Source organism: Sphaerodactylus townsendi, linkage group LG10, assembly GCF_021028975.2.
Source record: "Sphaerodactylus townsendi isolate TG3544 linkage group LG10, MPM_Stown_v2.3, whole genome shotgun sequence".
NCBI lineage: Eukaryota > Metazoa > Chordata > Lepidosauria > Squamata > Sphaerodactylidae > Sphaerodactylus > Sphaerodactylus townsendi.
In genome coordinates this window covers 46,549,810-46,576,923 of record NC_059434.1, presented here as the reverse complement: position 1 = coordinate 46,576,923, position 27,114 = coordinate 46,549,810, and the positions used below count along the sequence as shown (strand labels likewise).

The window sequence follows — 27,114 nt, the reverse complement described above, 5'->3', positions numbered from 1 at the left end:
GCTGTAAGCAATGGCATGATTCTGAGTGCAGCCCTAATACACCTCAGGCACTACTGCCAACATTAAACGATGATGCTAATGTTAGGCATTTTATTAAAAGAAAATGAGTCCACTACCGCTTCAACTCTGCATATTTTTATTAGAGCTATTAATGTTTTATTTGAATGTAACCTTTGCAATTTGTCTTCTATAATTAAAAGAATAAGTAATTAAGCAGGGGGAATGTTTGCGTAGCATATGATTTAGAAAGTCTCATTTTCCTGTGCAGAAGCAAAGTATTGTAATTATGTCATTGGAGATGCATACTGGAGGTCAGTAAAAGCATCAGCAGGGGAAGGATGGCTCAGACATACCTCTTCCACGGGGCATATTTGATGTGCACTATTCATGAGTGCTGAAGGAAAAAAAGAAGGGGTTACAGCAAAGGAAGGAGGGCAAGAGCAAAAAGAACAAACCATGCTTCTAGTGTAGAGCACAGGATTGCTATGGTTAGTCACGAAAGGAGAGTATTTTTCTTCCCAAGGAAAACTCTAGCAATTGGAACAAATTCAAATATAGGTTTTATGTGTTTTAAAGCAGCAGCTCAATCTTAATTTTAACAACAGAGTTCAATAGCTCAAGTTCTCCTTGACCTACTTAGGAAGAAATTCCTGACGATAAGGGCTAGTGGAGTACGGTGTCTCAGAGAATGGTGGAATCTTTCTTTGGAGGTTTTTAAACAGAGGCTGGCTGGCCATCTGCTGGGAACGCTTTGATTGTATATTCTTGCATGGCAGGAGGTTGGACTTGATGGCCCTCGTGGTCCCTTCCAACGCTATGCTTCAATAATTCTACTTTTGCTGATGGAATAGTTATCTGAAACCATTCCGTGTTGCTGTGTTTCAGAATAAATTCATTTCTGCTGCTCATGCTAATAAGCCAGGGATGTAGAAGTGGGCGGGGCCACAGGCACAGTTGCTACATCCGCAAAATTCTTAAGAACGTAATTTGTCACCACTTGCCGCCACCCCCCGCTGCCTTGCCACCGCTTCCTGCCGCCTCTTTGCTCTACGTGCCATCTCACCACCACTTCCTGCTGCCTCGCCACCACATCCTGCCACTCTTGGCTGTTTCCTACTTCTTCTGCTGCTTTGCCACTGCTTCCTGCCATATACTGCTTGCCGCCACTTCCTGCTATTCCCTGGCTGCTTCCTGTCACTTCTGCTACTGCTTCCCACCACCTCTCTGCTGCTGCCTGCCATCCCTACTACTTCCTTCCACCTCTTCTGCTGCCTCCCCTCCACTTCCTGCTGCAGGACTACTCACCCACAAGTGCTCAAGGTTTGTTGGAGTTGGGGAAAGGAGTTCCGTGGGGGGAGGGGACAGGGAAAATTAGACTGGGTCAGAGACTGGGCACAGTGCCTGGGGCTTGCTCCTGGAGCTGCTTTGTGATGCTACGTCACTGCTAATAGCTAAGTTTTGCAACCCACTGTATGGCTGAACATTCCTCTTGATGTCATTTTCTATGATGAGAGAGGGAATTAGGGGATTCAACAAAGGCTGGAACATTTTAATATCTTAACCTGGATGATGGCAAGACAAATCTAGTGGGAATCTTAATCTCCATTGCAGACAAATCTGGTAGAGCTGGCACATGATTCTGCCATTTCCAATATTACTGGTAAATTCAAGGATAAGCAGTGTTTATAGCAATGTTTGTATTATTCTTGAGATGAAGAACTAGGTATGTTCTCTGACTCCAATGGAGTATGACCACATAAACGAAGACTTAACTCTTTACAAGTAGATTAGTCAGGTTTATGGAGGACAGGTTTATCTGTAAGCCATGATAATTAAAGGAAGTCTTTATATTCATAGGAAGCATGAATACCAGTTGCTGGAGGCCACAACTAGTGGAAAACACAGGGCCTCTGTACACTGACTGCAGGCCTTTCATAGATCTGTTGTCCACCAGAATAAACATGCTGGTGAAGTACACGAGGCCCCGGTCTGATCCAGCAGAGCTTTTCTTTCTTTTATTTTTGAAAATTAATCAAGTCATTAGCCAGCACAGTGATCCATAACTAGCATACTTTCATAACATTATATATAAAGAATCATGTCTATTGATTCTCTGAAAGAGACTTGGAAAACACTGTTCCTATCATGATATACCAGGCAAATCTCATTATATAGACACCAGTATCTCCACTTTGAACTGGATTCCCATGAAAGCCAAAAAATAAACAAAAACTTCCAAAAAACAGGAAACTTTCCATTGTTCTCCATGGTGTTAATCCTTGCTAACAGCAACTGTTTGCAAGGTCCTATAATGCTCCTCCCTCTTTGATTATTGTTGTTGTTAATAATGAATTTTTATCCCACCCTATACGAAGGTCTCTAGGCAGCTCACATTAAAATCAGAATAATAAAACATACTAATAAATACAAAAATAAAACATAACATAGTGCTCCCCCTTTTTAATTTCACATCTGTTATTATTATTTTTATTATTATTTATTATTTTTACCCTGTTTTATACAACTATCTTTAAACTGTTCACAATAATATCAGAATAATAAAGCATTACAATAAATACGAACAACAAACATAAAATTATAATAAATACAGATAACAACATCATAAAATTAAACCCAACACCCATTCCTCATCCTATGAAGTTCCCTCTCAATGGTAATTCCAATCTCACTTCTGTGAAAAATAACTTTACTGTGGAACACCTCTGGAGGCCCAAATTAAGAAAACCCAACAATATATACGTGAGAAAGTGATACTGAAAGGGTATTTTGATGCAAAAAAAAATCAAGGGAAAATGCACTTATGAATCATGCAAAATAGCATGAGACAAAAAAAAGTCAGTTTTTAAAATACCACGGAGTGAACAAAAGTAATTGTTCTGGCCTAAAATCTGAAAGGACAGTAAAGGATGTGACTCAAAAGCGTCAACGGGCAGGTAATTTCAAAAGCAAGGTGCCCACACCGAAAAAAGCCTTGTTTTGATCCCATTCAGATTTCCAAGGGGGGAGTAATTTTTGCTGATCTGTTTCTCTTCCTGCCCCAAAACACCCCTCAGGAACAGCATTTCAAGGTATGTTTTGGGCTGCCACAGATGAGGAGGATCGAAGCACTAGTCTCTGGTTTCCAACTGTCTCAGTTCTGTAGCCAGGAGCATGGACAGAAGAGCTTGGAAAAGGATATTTATTTAAATATTTCAATCTTACCCCTTAGCAAATGTTGTTGCTTGAGTTGGCATTCAGGCACAATAAAATACTAATACATAACCATCACCATCAGCAACAACAATTTTAAAAAGTATGATTGGAAACAGAATGTAGCACTTTTTGTATTATTATTCTGTAGGAAAGTTTATGTGCAAGTAGGGTATTTTAAATGTAATTCTCAAACATCTAATACATATTAATTTAATCAAGACAATGGGAAGCTTTGCTGTTGACGTATTCAAGTTACATAAGCTATACTTATATGAACAAGACTTATCATACAAGCCACAATGGCAGATTCTCTTGATTTTGAGACATTTACAAACATAAAATATAGGTAAGAAAAAAATATTAGTGTTCCAACAGACAACAGTTGATCAGCAACCTGAAGACTTATAACACAACAAAGCAAATGCAGTCTCCGTAATTTTATTTATTTATTTATTTATTATATTTGCATAGCCACCCGAAGGCCTTCCAGAAGGTTTCCAACAACATAAAAAAAATTTAAAACATCATAAATATAGAGCTAAATTAAAAATACATAAAATATTAAACTAGAGATGGCTTCAACTATTCTATTCTATTCCCCCTTTTATGAACCCACGGGAGGCCAGATGTTTACTTATTATTGCGGGTTGATATCATCCCTGTTAGGAGTTAAACGCTTCATGAGACAGGGTCCGCTTTTTTTACAGGCCCCCCTGCGAAACTTTAGCCAAATCCCGTGAGAACTCCTGATCTCACCTGGAAGCCTGTTCCCTCACGGTAGTAGGGCCAGAGTCGTAGGTGAAAAGCCCTGGCCCTTGTAGAGGCCAGCCGGATGCAGCTTTGGGGCCAGGGATCACCAGTAGGTCCACCTCCGATGAACGGAGGGGCCCCTAGGGAAGAGGCTGATATAGGAGAGAGGACGGTCCCTTAGATATACGGTTAAGGGCCAAGGTCAGCTTAATGGCTTTAAAGGTCAAAACCAAACTTTTAAAGCATGACCGGTACCTCGCATGCGGGCAGCCAGTGCAGTTGGTATAGGGACCCGGGAGTAATCCCCGTCCCTGGTTGTTGCTCTCGAAAGGAGTCTGGCTGCCGCATTCTGTACGAATGCAGTTTCAGTTTCCCGATCATGGCCAAAGCGTAAGCCCCGCCAGAGTCGAAGCGAGTTACAGTAGTCGATCGTCTAATCTAGAGGTGACCGTGGCATGCTGATCACAGTGGCCAGATCAGAACGGAGAGAATCACGTGGGCCAGTTGCCGCGGCTCCGCCGCAGATGGTAAAAGCTGCCTATTGTCTGGGTGACCTGGGCCACCAATGATAGAGATGGATCTAGAAAGTCACCCCAGGCTACCTTGGCATGGACGTATACTTTTAATTTTGCGCCTGCTAAGAAGGGTGGTGGCAGGGCCAAAGGCCACACCCGGACACCTCCACCCAGCCACAGGACCTCCCATCTTAGTGGGATTCAACTTCAGCCCGACTTGCACTCAACCAACCATGCCACAGCATCAGAGACAAAATGCTGGAGAGCATCAGGGCCGGTGGGTCGGGCTGCCCTCCATTGTGGGAACAGCAGAGCTGGGGTGGCCAGCGACATTGGTGACCACCCGCAGCCCAAAACTCCGAACTAGAACCTTCGCCAGGGGTGGTATGTAGATATTAAAAGCATCGGGAGAGTATCGCCCCCGCGGCAATCTCACACATAATGGGGCTACGACGCTTTGGAGATTCACACTCGATGCTGTTCACCTGCTAATCCCCTCGATCTCGAGGAACGAGATCAGCCAATTTAAAGGCTGAATCTCTCGAACCCCGATACCAGCTGGTAGGCGGTGGACCAAAAGGTCGAAGTGGTCAACCATATCGAATGCTTCGGTGAGATCCAATAACACCTAACAACGCCGAACCGCCTCTGTCCAAGTGTAGTCGGAGGGTCACCCAATAACAGTGACCCATTTGTGCACCGTCTCTCGGTCCCAGCAAGGACCAGCAAGTTGAAGCCAGGGGACTGGAAGGGGATCCAGTAATGCCAGGCTCATCATCAGGGAATGCGGCTTGAGCTGAGCTTAACCGCTTTCACTGCTCGTCAATTACCTTGCCCAAGAATGGCAAATTAGGAAACTGGGCGGTAATTGGCCGGATCTCCAGGATCTAAGTCGCGGTCTTTTTTTAGAATGATGACCACTGCCTCTTTAAGCCTAATTCGAAGGAAAATTCCTTGCTCAAAGGGGAGCAGCTGACTATATCCAACAGGGTGGCTCAGAAGCTCCTCTCCCCTGCCGTCAGTTTTCACCAACCAGGAAGGGCACGGGTCAAAAGGACAAGTGGTAGATCGCATAGCATCATCAGGATCCTGTCACAGCATTCGTTCGCTGGGTCAAGTAAGCTGAAGTGGGTCCAAGAAAGGGGACCCAAAGAAGGCGTCCATAGGGGCCTCTAGTTCACATAACCGTATCAATAGTGGCAGGGAGGGATTGGCTGAGGGTCAGGACTTTGTAGGTGTGATTAGTGAAGCCCAGTTAAGCAAAAGCCTCCCCAGCAGCCTAATGCCAAATCAGTCTCTTTTTTGGACCTCCATCGAAGAGGTGCGCCAACGTCCAATTACACTAAAACAATTGTGCTGGTAGCGAACTAGCAGATTCACATGAAGCAGCAAAGTATGCCCGGGCTTCTGTCTCCTCCTTCACAGCACCTCTCATAGGACTGGCATACCATCGATGCGATGAGTGCGTCTTGACCCCTGCTGGCGACCCTCGTCAGCCACCCTTACCGCCGCCAAGGCCATCAACGCCCCAGTTCCCTTTTCATCTTCCCTCCAGCTCCCTCGGTGTACCAAGGGAGCCGAGGTTGATGGGTAACGCGGAGAGGGACGGCTTTGAGCGATACTGCCTTGATGGCTTCGGTAGAGAGCCTGGTGTCCCAGCTCTCTACCAGCTCATCTAGAGTAGCGCCAGTGGTATGGAGATTCCGTCAGAGAGCATTTTTTTGGTCCGCCGTTCTGGTTCAGGACAGAAGTCTCCTCGGCCTGAGGCGGTTGCATACAGTATTCGGCCACCTAGACGAGGGCATAGGCATAGGAGCATCAATCCTGAGCCTTCAGGACATAGTGGCTGTGACCACTGCACTCTTTCTATAGAGGATAAGACCACATGCACACCTGCCGCGAAGACTAGGTCCAGAGTGTGGCCTCCTTGATGAGTAGGGACACCAGTATTTATAAGAGAGAGGCCTAGCGTCGCCATGGATGACATCTAGATCAGCGGCCAATTGGACGAGGGGAGTGTCGGATCAACATGAACATGGGCGTTGGAAGTCACCCAGCACAATTAAAAGCTTAGGGTGCTCCAGCGCCCACCTAGAGACTGCACCTCCGAAGCTTCCAGTGGACAGGCTATCGCAAAAGCGCTTAGGGTGACCGTGGGTACACCAGTAGGATAGCCAGCTTCCTCTTGGTAGTCCGCAACAGTTTGAAGCACGTAGACACTCAAGTTGCTATCAATCACTGACAGGGACGGGGACGTCTCCAGCATGAGACATAGTATCTTCGATAGAGCATCATGCGCCACGCCAATCTCCGCCCTCAGCATTAAATAACACTTTGCCTAATCATCATTTTCTTTGCTCATAAAAGTTAGACACCTGCTTCCAAAGTAGATAAAGCTGTATGAAAGCATACTTACTTCTCTTGATTGCTGCTTTAATGGAAGACAGGGGGCCTTGGCTTGAAAAGTAAAAGAGAAATCATCAGTCCCATTGTCTGAGACGGAAAAAAACAAAAACAAAATAGTTTACAACATGCAGAGCTGTAAAAACATAGGATGCTCCCCACCACTTAGTACCTCTTAAATCATTTGTTTTGTGTCTTATAGCTAGGGGAAATTGCTTTTCCAATTAAAAAAAAATTATTTGAACGGCTGAGCGTCTATCCACATTCTAATGAAAAGAGGTTGAAGTTGCTAAATTGAAGGAGTCACAGTTAACTAGCAATTATTTTTATAGTACAATTATTTGCTTTTCATTGCATGTCAAAGTTCATATTGTGGGTTCTACTAAACCACTGTTTGTATAGTTGCAACAAGACATCTGTAATGAAAATATTCTCTTATTTACTGGGCTGTATCCAGAAGAGCCTGCTTGAAATAACAGCCATGTACATGAGGAGGCTGCAGCTTTGTGAGTGGAGTCTTACTGATGGAAAAAGAAAAAAGCACTTCAGTCTTCCAACTATGGGAGTCCCGCATCTCCAAGAGAAAACTTTCTCAGAACTAAAAAGAATCACTTGCAAAGGGAAAATTGTTGGAATAAGCGACTTCTGCATGCCTGGACAATGGGGGGCGCTATGTATGTCTAAGCTGATCTATTGTTTGCTCTTAATGTCTGGGGTCCGCCCACCAACTTCCTCCTCCTTCACCCTGCAGCCATTTTCTTTCTTCTTTCTCCTTTGTACGGAGCACAATGGTAATGGCTACCTACCTGCTCCTGTGGGAACTTTCCCACAGAAGCAGATCACACTCAAACATATATGATGGCGCGTTAGAGTGCCCACTTCTATAGGGAAGTTATCTCTTTAGACTAAGGTTTTTTTCTATCTACTTTTCACATGGAACAATGCCTGTGATCCAAAGTTACTTGAAAGTTTTCCTTTTTTTGCATGTATTTGTTTGGAAGAGCTTCGTTAATGCACTCACACATAGACCTGGGCTGATCCATATTCAACTAACTCCAACAAAAAGTTGAGAAAGCTGGTGGATCTCAGGATCCAGCCCATTATTTGGTACATTTTTATCCTATTCTTCCTCTAAAAACTTCAGGGTCCTTCCTCTAGGAAGCTCATTTTTCTCATCTTCCATTTAAACCTTACAGAAATTCTGTAAGTCAGGCTGAGACCTCACTCAAGGTCACACAGCAAGCTTCAAGATAGACTGGAAATTTGGACTTGGGTCACCTAGATACCAGAAGGGTATAGTGGTTAAGATCAGATGGATTCTAATGTGGAGAACTGGGTTTGTTTGCCTGCTCCTACACATGAAGCCTACTGGGGTGACCTTGGTCTAATCACAGTTCTTCAGAACTCTCTCAACTCCACCAACCTCACAAGGTGTCTGCTGAGGAGAGAGGAAGGGAAAGTAGTTTGCAAGTCTCCTTACAGAAGAGACTCATTCCCAGCCCACTGCCACACACACACACAGCTTGGGGGTGAGGTGCCCAATGGCTCCAACTGTTGTGTACTGCCTCCTGAATTTTTGGATAATGAAGTAATTTGTTATTATAAATATATCCTATTTCAGGAGAAAAGCAGTTCAGGGGCACTGTAAACAAAGATATAAAACTGGGATTTGTAAAAACTGGAGTTTTATAAGTCACCAATTATTGTGACAACTAAGACATCTTATAACATTCACTACTGATTTGAACAGATCCTGCCTCGCTGCTGTGCCTGCCACCAACCGCTGTCTAGAGCCCATTGTATTATTCAGGGGAAGCTGCCCTTGCAGCTTCCCCAGCCTCCCACACTTACCTTAGTTCAGCCTGAAAGTGCAGGCTGGAAAAGCTGCCTGTTCACTTGAGGCTGAAAACAGTCTGGTGGGAATTACACTTCCCAGGAGACCTTGCGAGCCCCAAGGTCTCCTGGGAAGTGTAGTTCCCACTGTTTTTTTCCAGTCTGCACTTTCAAGTGTGTGTGTGGTGGGAGGAGCGGAAAACGTAGAGTACGCACTGAGCACAGTACGGCCCAGCCACGCCTCTGCATATACACCAGATCAGGGGCCAAAACCTTCCATCTGCTCTTACTCCCTACTTTAGGAAGATTTCATCCATCAAACACTGGAAGCCCTGGGATACAGCCTCTTCAAGCTTGCAGGAAACCTTCCTTCTTTGGCAAGACCAATCTACACCAAGAGTGACTGACCAGAACAGGGCCATTTTGGGAAACCTTGCTCAGACAGTTCACATATCAACGTCTATTTAGTGCGCCAAAGTCATCCCCAGCAAGAACCCAATGCCATTACTAGAGTGTTTGGGAGGCCTTCCTACTAAATATGGTTGAGCTCAATAAAAACACATCCCCCCTCGAACCCATCCAGGTGAGCCTTCTCCAGACCAAGGTGTTGTACCCAGCCCAACAATACTGCATAAACACCTGCCCAACGCATGACACTGTGACTGCAGTTCCACACCCTTAATCCCAGTTACTGTATTGGTGTACGCAGGAATGAGTCACTGGATAGGTTCCCAAGCTTTCATCCCTATCTCAGTTCGAACTTCTATCCTATGCTTGCCAACCAGGATCAAAAACATTTTGGATTCTATGCACCAGAAATGTGTTTCCATTCCATATGAATAGTTCAACAAGATAGCATTATGATGCATTGTTCTATGTGGATATTCATTTTGTACTCTACTCTGGTAAGTTTAGGTCTTAAACACAGCATACAAAAAGGTTGATCCGTTTGGGATTCACTGTAATGGCAACAATTGGTAAACTAGGTGTTCCATACATTTAAGAATCACAGAAAAAAAATAGATATTTAGAATAACAAAAAGTACCCAACCACCTTAAATATTATCAACTTTAGAGATTTTTAGGATCATCATCCACTTCATCAAACTATATTGAGAATTTTTTTAAGTCAAACTACAGTTGAAATCCCTGTCAGAGCACTGATGTAACTTGTGTCTGATCATCAAAATCTGACAACTGACAGGTAACACCTGACAGCCTCATTCTGGGATTGATTGGCAATGGACTCTGATAGACCAGTAAACCAGATATAAGGCTGCAGTGTACTGAGGACTGTGAGGCATTTGTCTTCACTTTGCCTTGTGAAGCACTTTGCTTGAGTGAGCTATACTTGTGAACTAATAAATGTAGGACCGCTTCTATGAAGGTGAGCTGCTGTGTGAGAGTCTGACTTCCTACAGTGTTCCAGTATATTGTGCTACTCTGCTATAGGGGTTTTACCCCACACCTTCACAATCCCTTCTCTCTGCACTGAAGGAATATATAACTGTCCCTTTTAGATAAAAACTTCCCTTTTAGATAAAAATCTCACTCTTAACAGTTTACACCACATCATCAGTGCTGTCCTAAATAGAATTGCCGCCCCTAAGTCCTTTGAAGTCAGTGGTCTAAGAAAGGCGTCATTTTGCTTAAGACTGCACAGTAAACTTATTAGTATTGAGGCAGCTGCAGAACTCTCTGTGATTTCATTGTAATAGGCTGACACAGCTTCATCTATGAAATGTATCGCTATAGATATTTTGAGGGCCTTTAAGAACAACAAATTGTAGAAAAGCAAACACAGCTTGTTCTAAGGAGCTGCTGACTCATTGAGTTACACCCTTTATATTACAAGTTTTTAACAGTGGCCTATGAAGAATGTGCACAATGCAGAGATTCTAAATTAATATAACACAACCACACCCTTCTCTCAACTTGCCTTTCCAGATGCAGCAGCACAGCACGAAGTATCCAGCTTTGCTAGGCTAACAGTCTATATTATGAAGCTACCACACCATGCACTGGAAAAAAAATCACTGGGAAAAAATACTGCTAATTCCATTACTCACATATCCCAACTTAAAATATATCCCAATTTAATTATCTGCCAATAGCAGCTGCCTTTTATTCATTCCTGCATAAGTATGCAAAGCACAGCATCTGTGGAACATCTAGAAGCCTCCCTATTCAAATGCCCCAGCAGCCAACAGGGACATCGGTTTGGGGGACGGGAAACTAGAGCTTCCTTTCTCTATTTTCTAGTCTTTGCAAGCCACCCAGCAGAGGGCATTCCAAATACAGTGTTCATGTTTTTATTTATAAATATATATTACTAACACTTATGAGTGTAAAGGTATATTTCAGGACAGGATGATAGTGTGTGGTTAGAAACAGAAAAGCAAGTCCAAAGAAATTTCAAAATCTACATCAACATTTTTGATGCGTTATTTCTTTTGGACATGCATTTAGGCTATGCAGTTTCTGGATAAGTGCAACATGTCCCCTAGCTGTTGCCTTACATCCATTGCAATTATGTAAATGATGTTAATTATATTCATTAAAATTTACAAGACAGAGGTGCTCCTCTGGCACTTGATGTACATTCGATGCTGCCCTCGCAATAAACTGATTCTTGAAGCGTTAGCCGTGAAAGGCCCTCTATCTCAAGATGCCAGGAGGTCATCAAATAATCTGACTTTGAAATTCCCTCTTCTGTCTGCTCCAGATTCTGCATTCCAAACTTTCAGTTCTTAATTAAAAAAAACTGCAGTTATTTGAATGTCATCTCAACTAGATGATAATATACAGTAGTGTATTCTGAGATAAAATACTGGGGAGGGAATCACTTCATTTTTGTTCTGCAAAAGTACATGCATATCTAATATGCTAGAAGCAAAATGAACAATGACTACAGTATTGCTTACCATGTCTCCTTTTTAACGGAGCTGCATGTACTAAATATTATTATTTCCAATAGCCCTTGCTACAAATTTCTGAACTTTCAATTATGTTTTAAATCATGTTTTTAAAATGACATTATTAACATTACTGAGCTCAAGATATTAGACTTGTACATTATTTGAACACCCCCCCTCCCCATAGATTAAGTTGTATTCCAGGTATCTTAAGTGACAGTATACAAACACACATGCTATGGTAGACAGCAGTATTTATAAAAGCCTCTGACTGAAGATGTTACAGGACTGTTTCTAAGTCAATATACAAAGTACAGGTGAAACATGAAGTAATGTTGTGGAATATGCTTTCATGGGACAGAATGCCCACTAAATCAGGTGCCTGAGCTTATGGCTTAAACATGGGTATAATAGCGGGAAGGTACAGTGAGATCACAGTAGTACAATCTGCATTGTATGGCCTTTTGATGAAAATTCTGTTCCCTACATATCAATTTGTATTGCCAATGCAGCATATTCTTCATACATATATACCATGAAAAGTTTTGCCAAATAAATGTTAATCTTCATAGGTACCACAAGTCTCCCAAAGCAAATCCAACTTTGTTACGGTTATAGACCACCATGAGGCGAATGAGATACAATAGTTTAAAAAGAAGGTATATTAAAACAAATACATATCAAAAAGAATCTGCAGGAAGGGTTGGGAACATCAAGTATAGGAACATAAAAAGGGTAGATTAAGAACCTAGAAAAAATCTTAGGAACTAAAAAGGGTGGTAAGGAGAATTACGTAAGCACATGGGAGCACTGAAATTAGCAGATGGGAAACTAACAATCAAGTCACAGAGCATCTGTTACATGTCTACTGTTTTAATATGCTTTATCTTTCATATGTTTTCTCCATTATTTACCTTATGCTGGTTGGTGACTGTAATAAAGACTGAATGACTGACACTTAAGAACAGTGGTGGGATTCAAATAATTTAACAACCGGTTCCGGTGGCGGGATTCAAATAATTTAACAATCGGTTGTTTACAAGCACTGGTTGTTTACAAGCACAAGGTTCTGCTGAAGTGGTGTGAACCTGCTGAATCCCACCACTGCTTAAGAATCTTTTCTAGCTCTTTCATGGCTCCTTCACATTCTCAATCTCCTTTAGATTTGTTGGTTGCAGTTTCCATTTTGGTTGATGTCTTTGGCTGCTGGTGATGGATAAAATAGATACTAAGATAACCAGCTATGGGGACGCTAAACCAAGTGTATTCACTCCCTGCTCAGTCATCATGTAACAACAGAAACATCAACTAATGACTTGCACATGTGGAATAAAGCCATCACAGATCAGACTCCGGAAACCAAACTTTAAGATCAAAAAGGTATTTAACAATGGAGGCTGTTAGACATCATTTAATGACCTGCAGCTGAGTGTGTGCACCTAGAATCAACTCTGAGTTAAAATCTTTAAACCATATGCGTCCCAAAATTAAATATTAGTTAAGATATCAAAATGAACACACAACTCTTTAAACACAAACAACAGGAGAACCTTGGTGACAAACAAGGTCTTGAAATTGCAGAGCCTTAATCACTGCTTTGTACCTGAACTGATAGGTCCATCAAGTTTCAAATCATTAGCATTTAAAGATGAAGATGTCAGGAAATTCTTTATTTTAACTGATGAAAGACTCATATTGTAATACAGCATGCAAAGTGAATACTTTTTTTTAAAAAAAGATCCTAAATTCCTCTCAAAGGTCTTGTCTGCTTTACTGTATTTTAGTTAATACCAGACCCTCTATTTATCAAGCCAAAAGTCCTGTCACACAATTTTTTTTCTTTTCTCTCCCACAGCAACTTTATTTTAGGTGAATTGGCATGATACAACTTTAACAAATGCATTAAATAAAGTACTGAAGGAAACATGGAAAGCTATTCTAATGTTTGACAAAACTAGAGCCCTGACACCTCAGCAACAGTCTTTTCACATCTTTTCTTAATCTCAGACTTTTTTTCTTGAGAAGCATTTGAAACATTTTTTGTTCTTTCAATGAGTTTTTTCCACTGTATCAACAGTCTGAATATTGCCAGATCTTTGATGACTGCGCACTATCTACTAGTCCTCAAACGAGCAAATCCACAGCATCAAAGTCTACCCAGGTTTATGTGGATGCTAATATTTTTTTAATGGTCAACTGAAGTAAAGGCTATTGCCAGTCAGGATACTGCTCAAAGCTAGTGTTGTTTTAGCATAAATATTTGTGATTGAAAAGAGCAATTTTGATTTGTAAAAAAACCACACACACACACTCTTAGATTTTTAGCTGGCTGGAAAGAGAAAGACACATTCAAATAATTGCTGCTCGAAGTTTCGGGACCCAGTGCTGTTGTCTGGGTACTTGCCTGCTGACTCTCGCGAATAATATTTGTCCAACAGATATTACTAAAAGCACAATAAGAACCTACTGATCTCTCAAGCAAAAGAAAACACTGACCTAACAATTCTTAATGCTTAAGAAACCAATTATCACAGGTGGTGTTAAGTTATCACACTGATAATATTTTTAAAAGTACCACTTGGTTTACGGTTTCTTTGTTTTTTAAAAAAATAAGTCTGGCTGTACTAATACAGGTCTCCAAGGCAGCTAACAACTATGAACTAATTCATCAGATTAAAATAATTCAAAAGACAGAGTGAATGAAGTTCAGCCTGGCTAAAATACTGCCAATCACTGGAGCAGAGTAAAAGCTTTGGGTTGGTACATAAAAGCCAGAAATGAAAAGACCTGGCAAACAGAACAGGGTAGTCTTGATACTATTAGCAGTCCATCACCTTAGAAAAGGGTCTCATTAGAAGATCTCGATTCATAGGGAGGCGCACATGGAATCAAATTAACCTACAAACCAGTCTGCCAATTCTAATTTGCCCAATTTCTTTTTCTGAAAGTGCATTTTTTTCTTTCTGAGTGTGACATTTGTCTTCTGTTCAAGCCCTGGCCTCTAGCAGAGGTGCAAAGAGCAAAATCTTTTTGTGAACGAGTTTTATAAATATGCATCAATGGCTATTCATCGTTCGCTGAACTTTTTTCAGTCATTTTCAGTAATTACTGTATTTCTGAGTTCTGAAGTTGTCTGTTTTTTCTGTACTTTTAAATTTTATTTTATTTGTGTGATTGTAGACTGCCTGAAGCATAGTTAAAAGCAAGGCATACATGTTTTAAACAAACACTCTTTCAGATAAGCTTTAAAGATCAAAACCAGCACTTCAAATTGTACTTGGAAACATCTGGAAGATAGTGCAAATCTGGTAAGATATGACTGACTCTACAAGTCGTGATAACCTGGGCACCGTGTTCTCAACTAGCTGAAGTTTCCAGGTGGTTTCTTTAACTATTCCCAGATGTAATGAACTACAGTAATCTAACACATACTTCACTGAGGCATGGATACCTGGCACAAGACCAGGTAATCTGAGGAAGGGAGGAAGAAAACACAACCGCCTAAGAGTCACATATCTTTTAGGCATTCATCCACAAAACCAGATTAAGCATCATCCCTAAGTGGAGAAAAAAGATGTAACAAGAGGAACATTCCATCCAAAACAGGCCAATTCCTATTCAACTTTACTGCCTATAGAGAAGATGAACTTACTGTGATAAAACTTCATAAGAACATTAGTAGAACATGCTGAATCAAACCAGTGGCCCATCTACTCTGACACACTGTTTCACACAGCAGTTAACCAAATGCCTCAGAGGGCCAAACAGAGCATAGAAGTTGAGAGACCTTTCTCTGATACTGGCTCTTAGCATCAGCATTCAGAAGGTTGATACATCTGGAGGCTGCCTTTAGTCACCATGGCTAATAGCAACTGATGGATATCTCTTCCATAAATCTGTCCAATAGTCTTTTAAAGCTATCTATGCTTTCACCATGTCCACTGGCAGTGAATTCCACAGTTGAATTATTTATTGAGTAAAGTAGTATTTCCCCTTCCTCTGTCCTTGACCTATTTCTCAATGACTTCATAGGTTCTCCCAAATTCTAGAACTACTGGAAAGGAAGAAAAGGCTCTCTGAATCCACTTCCCCTACACTATTCATAATTTTATAAACCTCTATCATGTCTCTCCTCAGCCATCTTTTTTCTAGAATAAAAAGTCCCAGACTCTCCAACCTTTTTTAATAGGAAGGTGTTCCAACCCATTAATCATCTTGGTTGTCCTGTTCCATAATGTTTGTGGCTTGGCTATATCCTTTTTGATATTGCACAGAGTATTACAAATAAGGCCACACCATACTCTATAAAGACATTATAATATTGGCCATTTTATTTTCAATACCTTTCTTAATAATTCCTGGCATGGAGCTTACTTTCTTCACCATTGTCACACACTGAGGCAACAGTGGATTAATCTAATCAATTACCATTCCAAGCTTCTATTGAAAACAGACAACCTGAATTTTTATAAAAATGATGAACAAAAGTCCCCAAAGCCTTTTTTACATTAAATAGTATGGAAGACAAGATGCAACATGTGGTATCTGGAGCATAATTGCCAAGGATGGACCACAATCCATCAGAACCATATTCTAGAATAAAGATTTAGGTAGGTCTAGAACTCTGGTGTACAGTTCCCCTATATCTCCCCAATTTCATAATTATTTCTTTGCTATAATCTTCATACTCATTACTGCAGTATATCTGCAGTATTGCTCTTTTTGGTATTAGCTTCATCCACTCTAAAAATGCCAATGAGACCCATTTTTCTTAGTTATGTACTTCATGTATCCTATTGAATAAAGATAAAAGTGCTTCTTAAGATTAACCTTGATGCATTTATTCTCCTGATCAAAATGCTTCTTAAGAATAGCAGAGCCTCAATAATGTACTCTCAATGCACTTTAGTAATTGTTTGCAAGTGGATATTCCTGTATGAAACAGCTCCAAATGATTTCTATTGTGCAGTGAGAGTGCATAATCCAATGATGTGTGAAAGCAGCCCAACAAGCCTCATAACTTCCCTTAAAAGCACAGGAGAAAGGAAAGCAGAAGATCATGGTTCAAGTCCAGTAGCACCTTAAAGGCCAACAAAATTTCCAGGATATAAGCTTAAGGAAATATGCAATATTGAATATCAAGCATACAACTATTTTCAACTCAGAGTCAGAGTGGTGCAGTAGTTAAATGCTGATGGACTCTAATCTGGAGAACCAGGTTTGATTCCCCACTCTTCCACATGAGGGGCGGACTTTTATCTAGTGAACCAGGTTTGTTTCCTCATTCCTACACATTTCTGCAGAGCGACCTTGGGCTAGTCACAGTTCTTCACAAGTCTCTCAGCCCCACCTACCATCAAGGTGTTTGCTGTGGGGAGAGGAAGGGAAAGGAGTTTGGGTCTCCTTACAGGAGAGAAAGGGGGGTATAAATCCAAACCCTTCATCTTAATCAAACTGATAAGTCTATTGTATCACCTGTTCTCTCTTTGTCTGAGTGACCACATCCATTTGCAAAACTGTCAGAAAACATCAATTTATACATACATCCATTTAAATATTCCAGATGTAGTTTCCAAGTTTAGTTAGAAATCTTTCTCTGTTTTGGTTCTGGTGGGTTTTCCAGGCTGTGTGGCCACACAGTCCGGAAAACCCACCAGAACCAGTTGAATCCGGCCATGAAAGCCTTCGACAATACATTTCTGTTTTCATTTTCTTCATTGTTATCTGCACCATGATTTCTGTACTCTTCTAGCTTAATGGTGTAATTTAGTGTTGTCAGGGACCACATATGAGAGATACACCTACAAAACGTTGATCTCTAAAGTGCTACCAAATCAGAATCTAGCTGTTCAAAAATATTGGTGTTCAATGGGACACCCTAAATTAAGTATGCATGGGATTTCAAAACAAAAAAACCTGTGAATTCTGTGTACATTTTTAAGCAAGTTTTTTTTCTTGCTCAGAGGAAGTAAAATTTAATGGAAACAGAACATATCTAGATCTTATTAAATGTTTATCTATTGGGGGAACTGTAGAGGCCCACAATAAAAGTATGTGTTTACTTTCTACTACTAGAGCAATCCAACATATCTCACTACAATTTTAAACAAAAGAAATCCAAAGGAGAAAATAAAAGTAAAAATAGAGGTCTCACCCTGAAGAGCGTTGGTCAGGTTTATTTCTTTCAGTACGATCTAGAAAAGAAAAGGTATTAAAAATTAATAGAGTTATCTGGCTTGAAGAATGTCAAAACTACACTATCAAAACACATTTAAAGTAAAATTATTTCAAAGCAAAATACAGATTTTCCTATTTAGAAGATTTTGTTTACCTTGTTTAAGGGACAAGATTGCTGGAGAGAAAAGTCTACTGTTTTAAACTCTCCTACCTTTAAAACACATCCTTCTAATTCTGTTTAAGAAAGGAAGAGACTTTTGTTTTGCAAAAGAAAGTGTGACAGCAAAGGAAAGCCAAACCGCTGGCTTACTCAGCGCATAAAAATCATTCCATGAATCACAGCTGGCAGCTTCTTCTGGAAGGATGAGAACAGGGTCTCTGCAACCATTTCTGTACACACTAGGACTGTAATTTGATTCTGCCACTAACTGACTCCTTTGGACTTACAGGCATCCAAATCCTTTGACGCTCTTAAAAACATTTTTTATTTAGGAACCATCATTAGTAACGTAAGATATAAGATGAAAATACTGATTCATTAAATTGCACAGGATGAGATCCTACAGATTTATTGCTACTACAGTCATATTCTGATAAAAATATTTTTGCTGTTCTACAAATCGACCCTTAAAAATACATACACAACTGAAAAAGTGGTTCGCATCATGACTGAACAGTTTTCAAAATATGACGATACAGGAAGTTTGTTTAAACTGCATGAAAACCCATAATGATGACTACAGAGCTACCCAATATTCTCTGTTTATTTATAATGATGTTCCAGCTCAGCCCAAAGTGATTCTTCCTGGCTTCCTTTTTTGTAGTCATAAATACTATTTGTATATGTAACATACATATATATCAGCCAGCATCATTTTTCTATATACAAACAGATCTTCTGAATAAGGACTTTCAACTTACAGAAAAATATCTTGGTCAATTTCACAAAGTTGATTTGTATTTGAAATTCAGCATCTTGCATTTGTGCAGTAATGCACTGACAATACACAGACACCCAAGAATACATCCCTCTAAGCTACTCTGAAGAACAGTGAAAATGTTTAGCTTTCCCTATGTGCTGTAGATTAGTCTTTCTGTTTTGCTTAAGAACATTACTATGTCCTCACAAGTACATTTCAGTTAAGTTCACACATCTATACAATATAGTAACACAAAATTTCACATTTTATCTCTGGTGAGCTTTTCACTGTAGTTCTTCAAACCTAGTCACTATGAAACAGCATTACTTTTCCAGTTTTAACATCAAAAACTTCTCGACTCACATGAAAAGACTTTCCCTTTTCTCCTTGCAATTCAACGTGGTAGTCATCTTACCTGAAACTCTAGAGATTCTATCTTTGTTTTCTATTTGATGCTGGGATTAAAGTTTCTTGGCCTGTCACACAGACATGTAACAGCTATGAGCCAGGAGGAGTTTCCAAGTTGTACAGCATCAGAACTGAGCGAGAGAAATCACTGAACATGTAAACAGCATCTCAGTGCTTCCCTCCTAGGCCTGTTTCTGATTGGCAGCCGCATCGTGGCCAGTTTGAGAACTGGAATGCTGTCGTTCAGGAAGTTAGTGCTATTCCTTTTTCCCTCTCATTCTTAGTTTAAACAGGAAATGGTTTGGTTGAAATTGCACAATTCACTGTTTAAAATAGATGAAAAATAGCATCCGACACATGACTGTATTAAAAATTTAAGAGAAAACCACAATCTTATTATTCCATAAATGTAAAAGCTGTATAATATAAATATATTGATATAGGCAATGCATATGAGTTTTCCTGAAGTTCAATGGAGTCACAAAAGAAAAACCTTATTAGAGGAGATTTATTTATTTTGATTTCCAGTTTCAAACATAAGAATGATTCAGTAAGATGTCAGTTATATAGCTACACTGTTCCCAATATTTAAAACACACACATAAAAAAGTCCCAAGCATCTGAAATGTGAAATATTTTTCCCTGAAAAACAAATATTTTTAAATCAATCAGCACAGTGGTGGCAAACTATTAGGTCTAATTTATTAAAACAGGAAACTACACTTATTCTGTAGGCAACCCCAAGGACCAGCAGAGCCGAGCAGAAGTGAAGCCAAGCCCCCATGCTGCCCAGAGGATCCATAGGAATTTCCCAAATCTCCTCAGGAGCAGGAAAGTCTATGGGTGTGATTTTGGCAAAGAGTTAGACCTCACTTCTATCTGAGCCTCCAGCACTATGACAGCGCCTGTTCCACACCTCAACAGACTAGATACAAAATGACTTTAGGTCTGACAAAAAAATATTGAATTTATGAACTAAAAGTGTACAGTGCTTATTAAGCTTGAAAGTGTGTGTGTGTGTGTGTATAAACAAACCATATATATTTATACTGGGGAGCCAATCCCACCTACCTACCACGCTATTGTAACTCGCTCTACGCGGGCCTTCCCTTGCGTTTGATCCGGAAATTGAAACTGGTTCAACATGCAGCGGCTCGTCTGCTCACAGGAGGCGCCTTCCGAGAACATATTCAACCTGTGTTGTGCCGCCTGCATTGGTTGCCAGTTGAATTCCGAATCATCTTCAAGGTGTTGGTGTTGACCTTTAAGGCCTTACGTGGCCTGGGACCCTCGTACCTTCGGGACCACATTACCCCATATGTCCCAGCTCGACCTCTGCGTTCAGCAGAGGCCGATTTACTGGAGGTCCCTGGCCCCTCAATGACGCGGCTGACCTCCACTCGGGCCAGGGCCTTTACGGCTCTGGCACCGGCCTGGTGGAACACTCTACCATCTACCATCCGAGCCCTGCGGGACCTTGGAGAATTCCGCAGGGCCTGTAAGACCGAGTTGTTCCACCGGGCCTTTGGAGAGACCAGCCGCTGAGGGTGCCCCCTCCCCTCTTTGCTCCATATGGGTCCCAAATGCCATCGGGACCCACTATTCTTTTTTGGGAGGGTTGTGTAAGGGTTTGTGGGCTGCTTTTTTAGGATATAACTGTTGTTTTAAACTGTATGTATGATTTTATATGATATTTTATACTGTACACCACCCTGAGCCCCTCGGGGATAGGGTAGTATATTAAATCAAATAAATAAATAAAAATAAATAAATGTATATGCAGTGGAGAAGATCCGCATAGCCATTTCAGCCATGACAGTATATGCTAAAAACTATCATGTCTATGTAAAGCATCACTCAATAGAAATTTGATAATAGTCCTACCTTAAATTATTCAGTTAGTGAGCAATAAACTAAATCTCTGCCACTAGTACCTTATTCCACAATTACTAGGAAAAATAATTTTAAGGAGGTAACAAAGTAACAGAGTCATGCCACACTTATTGTGGCACAGACTTTCATAAGCCAAAATTCTGTAGGTTGATAGAAAGATTAAAAATCAAAAGCCACACAGAGCAGAAGGGCAGTAGATGGGACAGCCGTTATCACAAAAAAGAGGTCAAATGGCTGAGTTTCCCAGGAAAAGGTATGTAACATGACATCATCACCTTGTACTGTAGGTTACCCTGAGAGTGGCCGATTACGTGGCACACTGGCAACTGAACCCTAGCATGACAACCTTCCTTGTACCAACGAATGGGGGAAGGGCAAAAAATGGGCCTGGCAAGCAAGGAATGGAGAAAGGGCAAAAAACGGGCCTAGTAAGCAAGGAATTGTGTGTTTGTGTGTGCCTACTGCTCTTGCTCTCAGCTTTCCCCATGGAAAGCAAGAGCACTTCAGGCACACACCTGATGCTGCGGCGGGGCGGAGTGGAAGTAATTCGTAATTGGCCAGTGTGTCACTGGCTCAAGGTCACTCAGCAAGCTTGCTAACTCAGCAAGTTCTTACTGGATTTGTTCTTTGAAATTCTAATATGGCAAAATATATACTTCAAAATATAATATGGCAAAATATATACTTCTGATCCAGGGAAATTGTTGAATTGTTTCCGATTGGTTTCAGAGTAACACCATTTTCATTTATTCTCTTTTTCAAGTAGCTTGAGAGGTACAATACAGAATGTATTATGTGATAGATTGCAGAAGGATTAGATGGCATTATTAGATGCCATTGACATTATGCAACATTTCCTAATTCTTATATAAGGAAGTTCTAGGCATTTATCCAGAAGGAAATGAGTTCCTAGGCAAGCGTGTGCTAGATTAAATGACATTTTTCCACAGAAAATTCTCCATTTCTAAAGACTGTTTCATGATATTAACAAAAATCAATAGTTTTCACTGCTAAGACAATATTAGGCAAGTCTGGCAATTTTAAAGTTGCATTTACTGTGTTTGAGAAATAAAACCACAAATACATATAGTAATTCAAATCAAATTATTAATTTACCAGATTAGCTGTGCAGGTCAAACCAAAACCAAAGCGAAATTTCTTATTTAGTTTTCTTCTCACATGATAGAAGAGACACTTCAATCACCAATCTGACACAGATCAGCAAAGTAATGCAAGTGATGCTACAGTAGTGAGACTCAATGTTCCACAGTGCACTCCTGACTAAAGTTACAGCCTTCTAAACCCATTCAGTTCAATGGACGGAAGTGTTACTCTGTTTAGGACTGCACTGGCACTGACTTCATGGAACAGAGTTAAATGACTGGACAACCACTGCATATCATTCACAGGTCTCTGACTGTGCTAAACTTAGTGTGCCAGCGGTTTTCAGTGCCTTCATTTCCCCCTCTCTTAAATTTGAACAGTTTAGCAGTGCAACCCTATGTCATTATACCCTTCCTGGTACACACTGGATTCTTTTTAACTTGTTCCCTAAACATGTCAAAGTAAATGTTTAAATGAGTTCACACTTATTTTAGGCAACATTTTCTGAATGGGGCAGTGCAATCCGGGAGGGGGGGGGAGAGGGAGGGAAATCCCCCTCTGGATGTAGTGTGCACTACCACCAGTGTAATTGTTCCCTCTGGGGCACTTACACCAGTGGAGGGGCAAATCCACCAATATCTAGCCTCTGTGGCACTCTGCCATGCTTGGTCACAACGCCTGGCCTCGTGCCAGAAATTGCACGCTGCCCTTAGCCATGCTGGCATTCTGTGGGTATTCTAGGGGGTGGGGTCGACCTTAGCCTCCAGACCCTTCTTGACCACCATACACCAGGAGATTCAGACAAAAAAATTAGATTTTTTTCCTTCATATAAAGAAAAAAAAACCCACTACAGTAAAGCCATGTTGGACACTACCTGCATTAACAGGCTTTTTTCCAGACCTTAATCTGAACAGCAGGGGCAGGATTAGTTACTTGGCAACCTTCTACAAAGCCTCCCCTAAAGAGAACTTTATAGCACACATCTTTATAACCCTTGACACCATGCTGTGTGGGGATGTAAAAGGTGCTTTAGCCAGGTTTTTCCTGTCACCATATTTGCAAACTCTGTTCAAACATAAGAATTCTATGCCCTGCAGGCCACAGTGGCCTGATTCAGTTATCACATGGCACACATTTCTTTCCAAGAACGAAGAGAACATATTCTGCCTCCTAAATGTGGTGGGAAGAAATCTGATTATGGCTAAACAGAGTACCTTTTGGCACTGCTTCAGCAGATCAACATTAACATTCTTTTAAGAACTGATGTGCTTATTCAAGAACGCCTCACAGGTTACACCTTAGGTGATGTGGCTGCCTTTCATCAGTCATCACTGGCCATTTTACAAGCCCAGGGCATATGTGCCTTGCCCATAATCCTTTTCCTTTCCCCACAGACAAGGAGAACTAGAAGTAAATAACTGAAAGAGAATGATTGCCAAAACATGCCTTCTTTTAAGAGAGAACTATTACACAAAGTGTGCGTTTAGTATTCTAGTCACAACCAACAATATGGGAAAGTCAAGAAGTTCAACAACATCCAGTCCTTTTAGAGGCTTTTATATATTTTATGCCAACTTGAAAGTCTTCAACATGTATATGTTTAAACCCTCTGCTGGTGTAAAAGGAAGGAAGAAGAGAAGAAGAAGAGTTTGGATTTATATCCCCCCTTTCTCTCCTGTAGGAGACTCAAAGGGGCTTACTATCTCCTTGCCCTTCTCCCCTCACAACAAACACCCTGTGAGGAGGGGGAGGCTGAGAGAGTTCCGAAAAGCTGTGACTAGCCCAAGATCACCCAGCTGGCGTTTTGTGGGAGTGCAAAGGCTAATCCAAATTCCCCAGATAAGCCTCCACAGCTCAAGCAGCAGAGCGGGGAATCAAACCTGGTTCCTCCAGATTAGAATGCCCCTGCTTTTAATCACTACACCACTGTTGTTCCTTTGACCACCAAAAAAGGGGTCCTCTTTGACTACCAAAAATGGCTATTGTATATTCAGGGCATCTGAATGTACAAAAGCCATGGGGGGAGGGAGGCTGGACTTAGGAAGGGGAAAACCTGAAAAATATGGTTTGATTCAACCCAGTTCCATAAATAATACAAATTCCCCACATCAGATCTCACAATAGTAGGGCTGAAGCCAATAGTCTCCAATCCCACTAGCCTGCTTCTATAGCAGATTGCTTTGATTTCAGTATCATGCAAATGTTCTGCAGAACAAAAAAGATATTAACTCGAACTAACAAGTATCAAAACAGACACACACACCCTCCCTCCGCATCTTCTTTATCATCACTGCTGTAGTGGCATCAGTCTGGCAAGGACAGCATGATCCCCCTACCAATAACAACCTTGAAATACAGTGCCTGTGCTCTTGCCTGTGCTCTTCTTTCATTGCATTTGCATGCCAGAAGGCACCACATCTACCACTGTGAGAATATTACACTTTGGTTTTTCCTTCTGGACAGACAAGTACAGCAAGATGGATTCTTCGAGCTGCTTCTGCCAGTTTTAAAATGCTGGTTACGGCAGCAGGAACAGCACAGCAGCAGGTGGGCAGGCTAATGTGCTATTGCTATTGCCTGTCCCAGCCCATTAAACTCACGCGAGCAGGCAAAGTATAAACTGCAGGGAGTAAGCAGTTACAGCTCGCACTACAGATCAGCAAGATGCTGTTGTTTGGGGGCAAAAAACAATGATTAAGCCGTGCTGGAAATAGAAAATAAATAAATAAATAGCAAAAATGTTCTCTTGGGTCAGACTCTAATGCTGTCAGGTTTACTATAGTGGGTAGAACTGCTGCTATGATATATGATAATTACTTCTATATGATATATGATAATTAATGCAAATTATTCTCTTCCTCAAAAATCCCCCATATTTTAATCATTTTGCTGAGTTTAACAATGGAGCAATTAATCCTGTGAAGGAGATTATAAGGAAACCTGGCAGCATTTTTAAAAGATTGCCAGTGATGAACACACTGATTTCCCATGCCTACTCAAATGACAAATATATGTATGGTACTTCTAAAATAAGGGCTTGTGGACTTATGTACATTTTTGTTATCTTCTAATTGTACTTCTCACTTTGAATGCATCACCACAACTCAAGGGCTAGGCAGGGCACTCATAATGTTCCTTATTCCATAATAACATTCAACTAATATTTAGGAAGTAATACTGAGGTTGATTCTTGTGGGTGGCAACGAGGGCTGCCAGTTCTCTTGTTCTGTATACCTGCAGAGTTTGTGTGAATCCTAGAGTGTCATGTTAATACAATGACATCACTTCCAGGTTTGCACCGGAAGCAACACTGGTGCAAACACTGGTGCAAACACAGTGGTGTTTGCACAAATCCAATTTGCATATCCTGAAACACTTACTGGTTGCCACTGGGCTGGTAACTTTAGCAGAAACATTACGTGGAATCGGGGACACACTGCAAGAGTCAATAGGTGATCCAACAGGTGTGACCTGACTGCAGTGTAACTTGTGGTATTCCATATACCCTTTGTGGAAAGGCCAGTTACTATTTGGAGTAGGGACAATTGGAGCTCTTCAACTTTGTTTAAATATTTTTATCTCAGACTTAATGACGCAATGACAAACTGCAAGTATGCAAAACAATGAGTTCCTTAACAACATTAGAACAAAACACACAGTCAAATCCTTCCCCAAATTCTCTCTGACATAGAACTGTTCTGCATGTCTTCCAAAATTTTGCACCCATTTCAGAAGATGTAACCTTCCACCAGTGGTGGGATCCAAAAATTTTAGTAACAGGTTCCCATGTTGATGGGATTCAAACAGTGGCGTAGCGCCAATGGGGCTAGGCGGGGCACGACGGCGATGTGGCCGGGCATTCCGGGGACAGGGCATTGCTCGGAGGGGCTGTGGCAAGGACGCAGCCGCTGCACCAGTCCTTGGGTGGAAAACGAATGCACACAGGCGCAGGCTGCCACGCACGCTGGTCCACCTCCTGCTAGACTGCTTCAAGTTCTGCGCGCTACTGCTGAGGAGCAGAGGAGGGGCGTAACTAAGGCAAAAATCATGTGGCAAAATCACCAATTAGTAACCCACTCTCGGCACACACAAATAATTAGTAACCTACTCTCGGGAACCTATGAGAACCTGCTGGATCCCATCTCTGCCTTCCAAAGAGAAAGCCTATGACCTAGCTATTGTACAAACCATCCTATAAGTCAAAGGCTGTCTGAGGAATGCAGCTGGTCTATGTGTATACTAGGAGATGTTGATCCATATCAGTGATGGCGAACCTTTTTGATACCAAACTGCAAGCCAAAACCCACTTATTTATCACAAAGTGCCAACATGGCAATTTAACCTGAATACTGAGGTTTTAGTTTAGAAAAAGCGGTTGGCTCCAAGATGCACGTTACTTGGGAGTAAGCTTGGTGGTAGTCAATGGCTTTGCTTTGAAGCAACCATGCAATGCTTCGAATGGGTGAATCAACCAAATCCTGACCCATGTTCAGAGGTGGCTGGTTAGCTGTACCTCTACAGCAAAGGTTGAGGTTCTTTTGAAATGCCCCTTTGTTGCTCCGGTGGCTTCAGCTGCCGTGGAAAACTTCTCAGTAGTAGAACTGAGGCCATTTTTCCCGCCTCACCACTCTGACCCACCCCACCAATGGACAGGCGCTGAGAATCAGCGCCCTCGCTTCCCCCTTGCAGTGGAAAAAAACACAGAGGGAGAAACCTTGGTTTTTAGACAGAAAAGCGGCATGTGCAGGCACCGTGAATGGAGGGTGGCAATTCTCTCGCACACATAAGGCTTTTAGATGGGGGAGGGGGCAAGGGTGCCGATTCTTGGTGTCTGTTTTGTGTTTAGAGTCATTTAAAACTAAAACAGTGAAAACGAGTGGGGGGGTGTAGGGGTGAGCCCTGCGAACCCAGCAGAGCCTCAGAGAGAGCGCAGGAATGCCTGTGCCATCTGTGACCTTCTGGGCGCACACGCTCACCTGTCA

General features: G+C 41.4%; 1 protein-coding gene across 5 annotated transcripts in view; it reads right to left on the bottom strand.

Moving 5' to 3' along the window:
- The window catches only part of SH3D19 (SH3 domain containing 19), an 87,241-nt gene that overhangs the window by 43,310 nt on the left and 16,817 nt on the right, over positions 1-27,114 (bottom strand). For 3 of the 5 annotated variants that reach the window (XM_048508893.1, XM_048508892.1, XM_048508891.1), the window contains exons 2-3: positions 17,784-17,823; positions 6,895-6,935 (exon numbers count right to left, since the gene is read on the bottom strand). In XM_048508893.1, the coding sequence (XP_048364850.1) occupies positions 6,895-6,935; positions 17,784-17,823 (81 nt within the window). Of the gene's footprint in view, positions 1-353; positions 395-6,894; positions 6,936-17,783; positions 17,824-19,141; positions 19,280-27,114 lie in introns of those variants that run through there. The other 2 variants (XM_048508895.1, XM_048508896.1) reach the window with 2 other exon arrangements.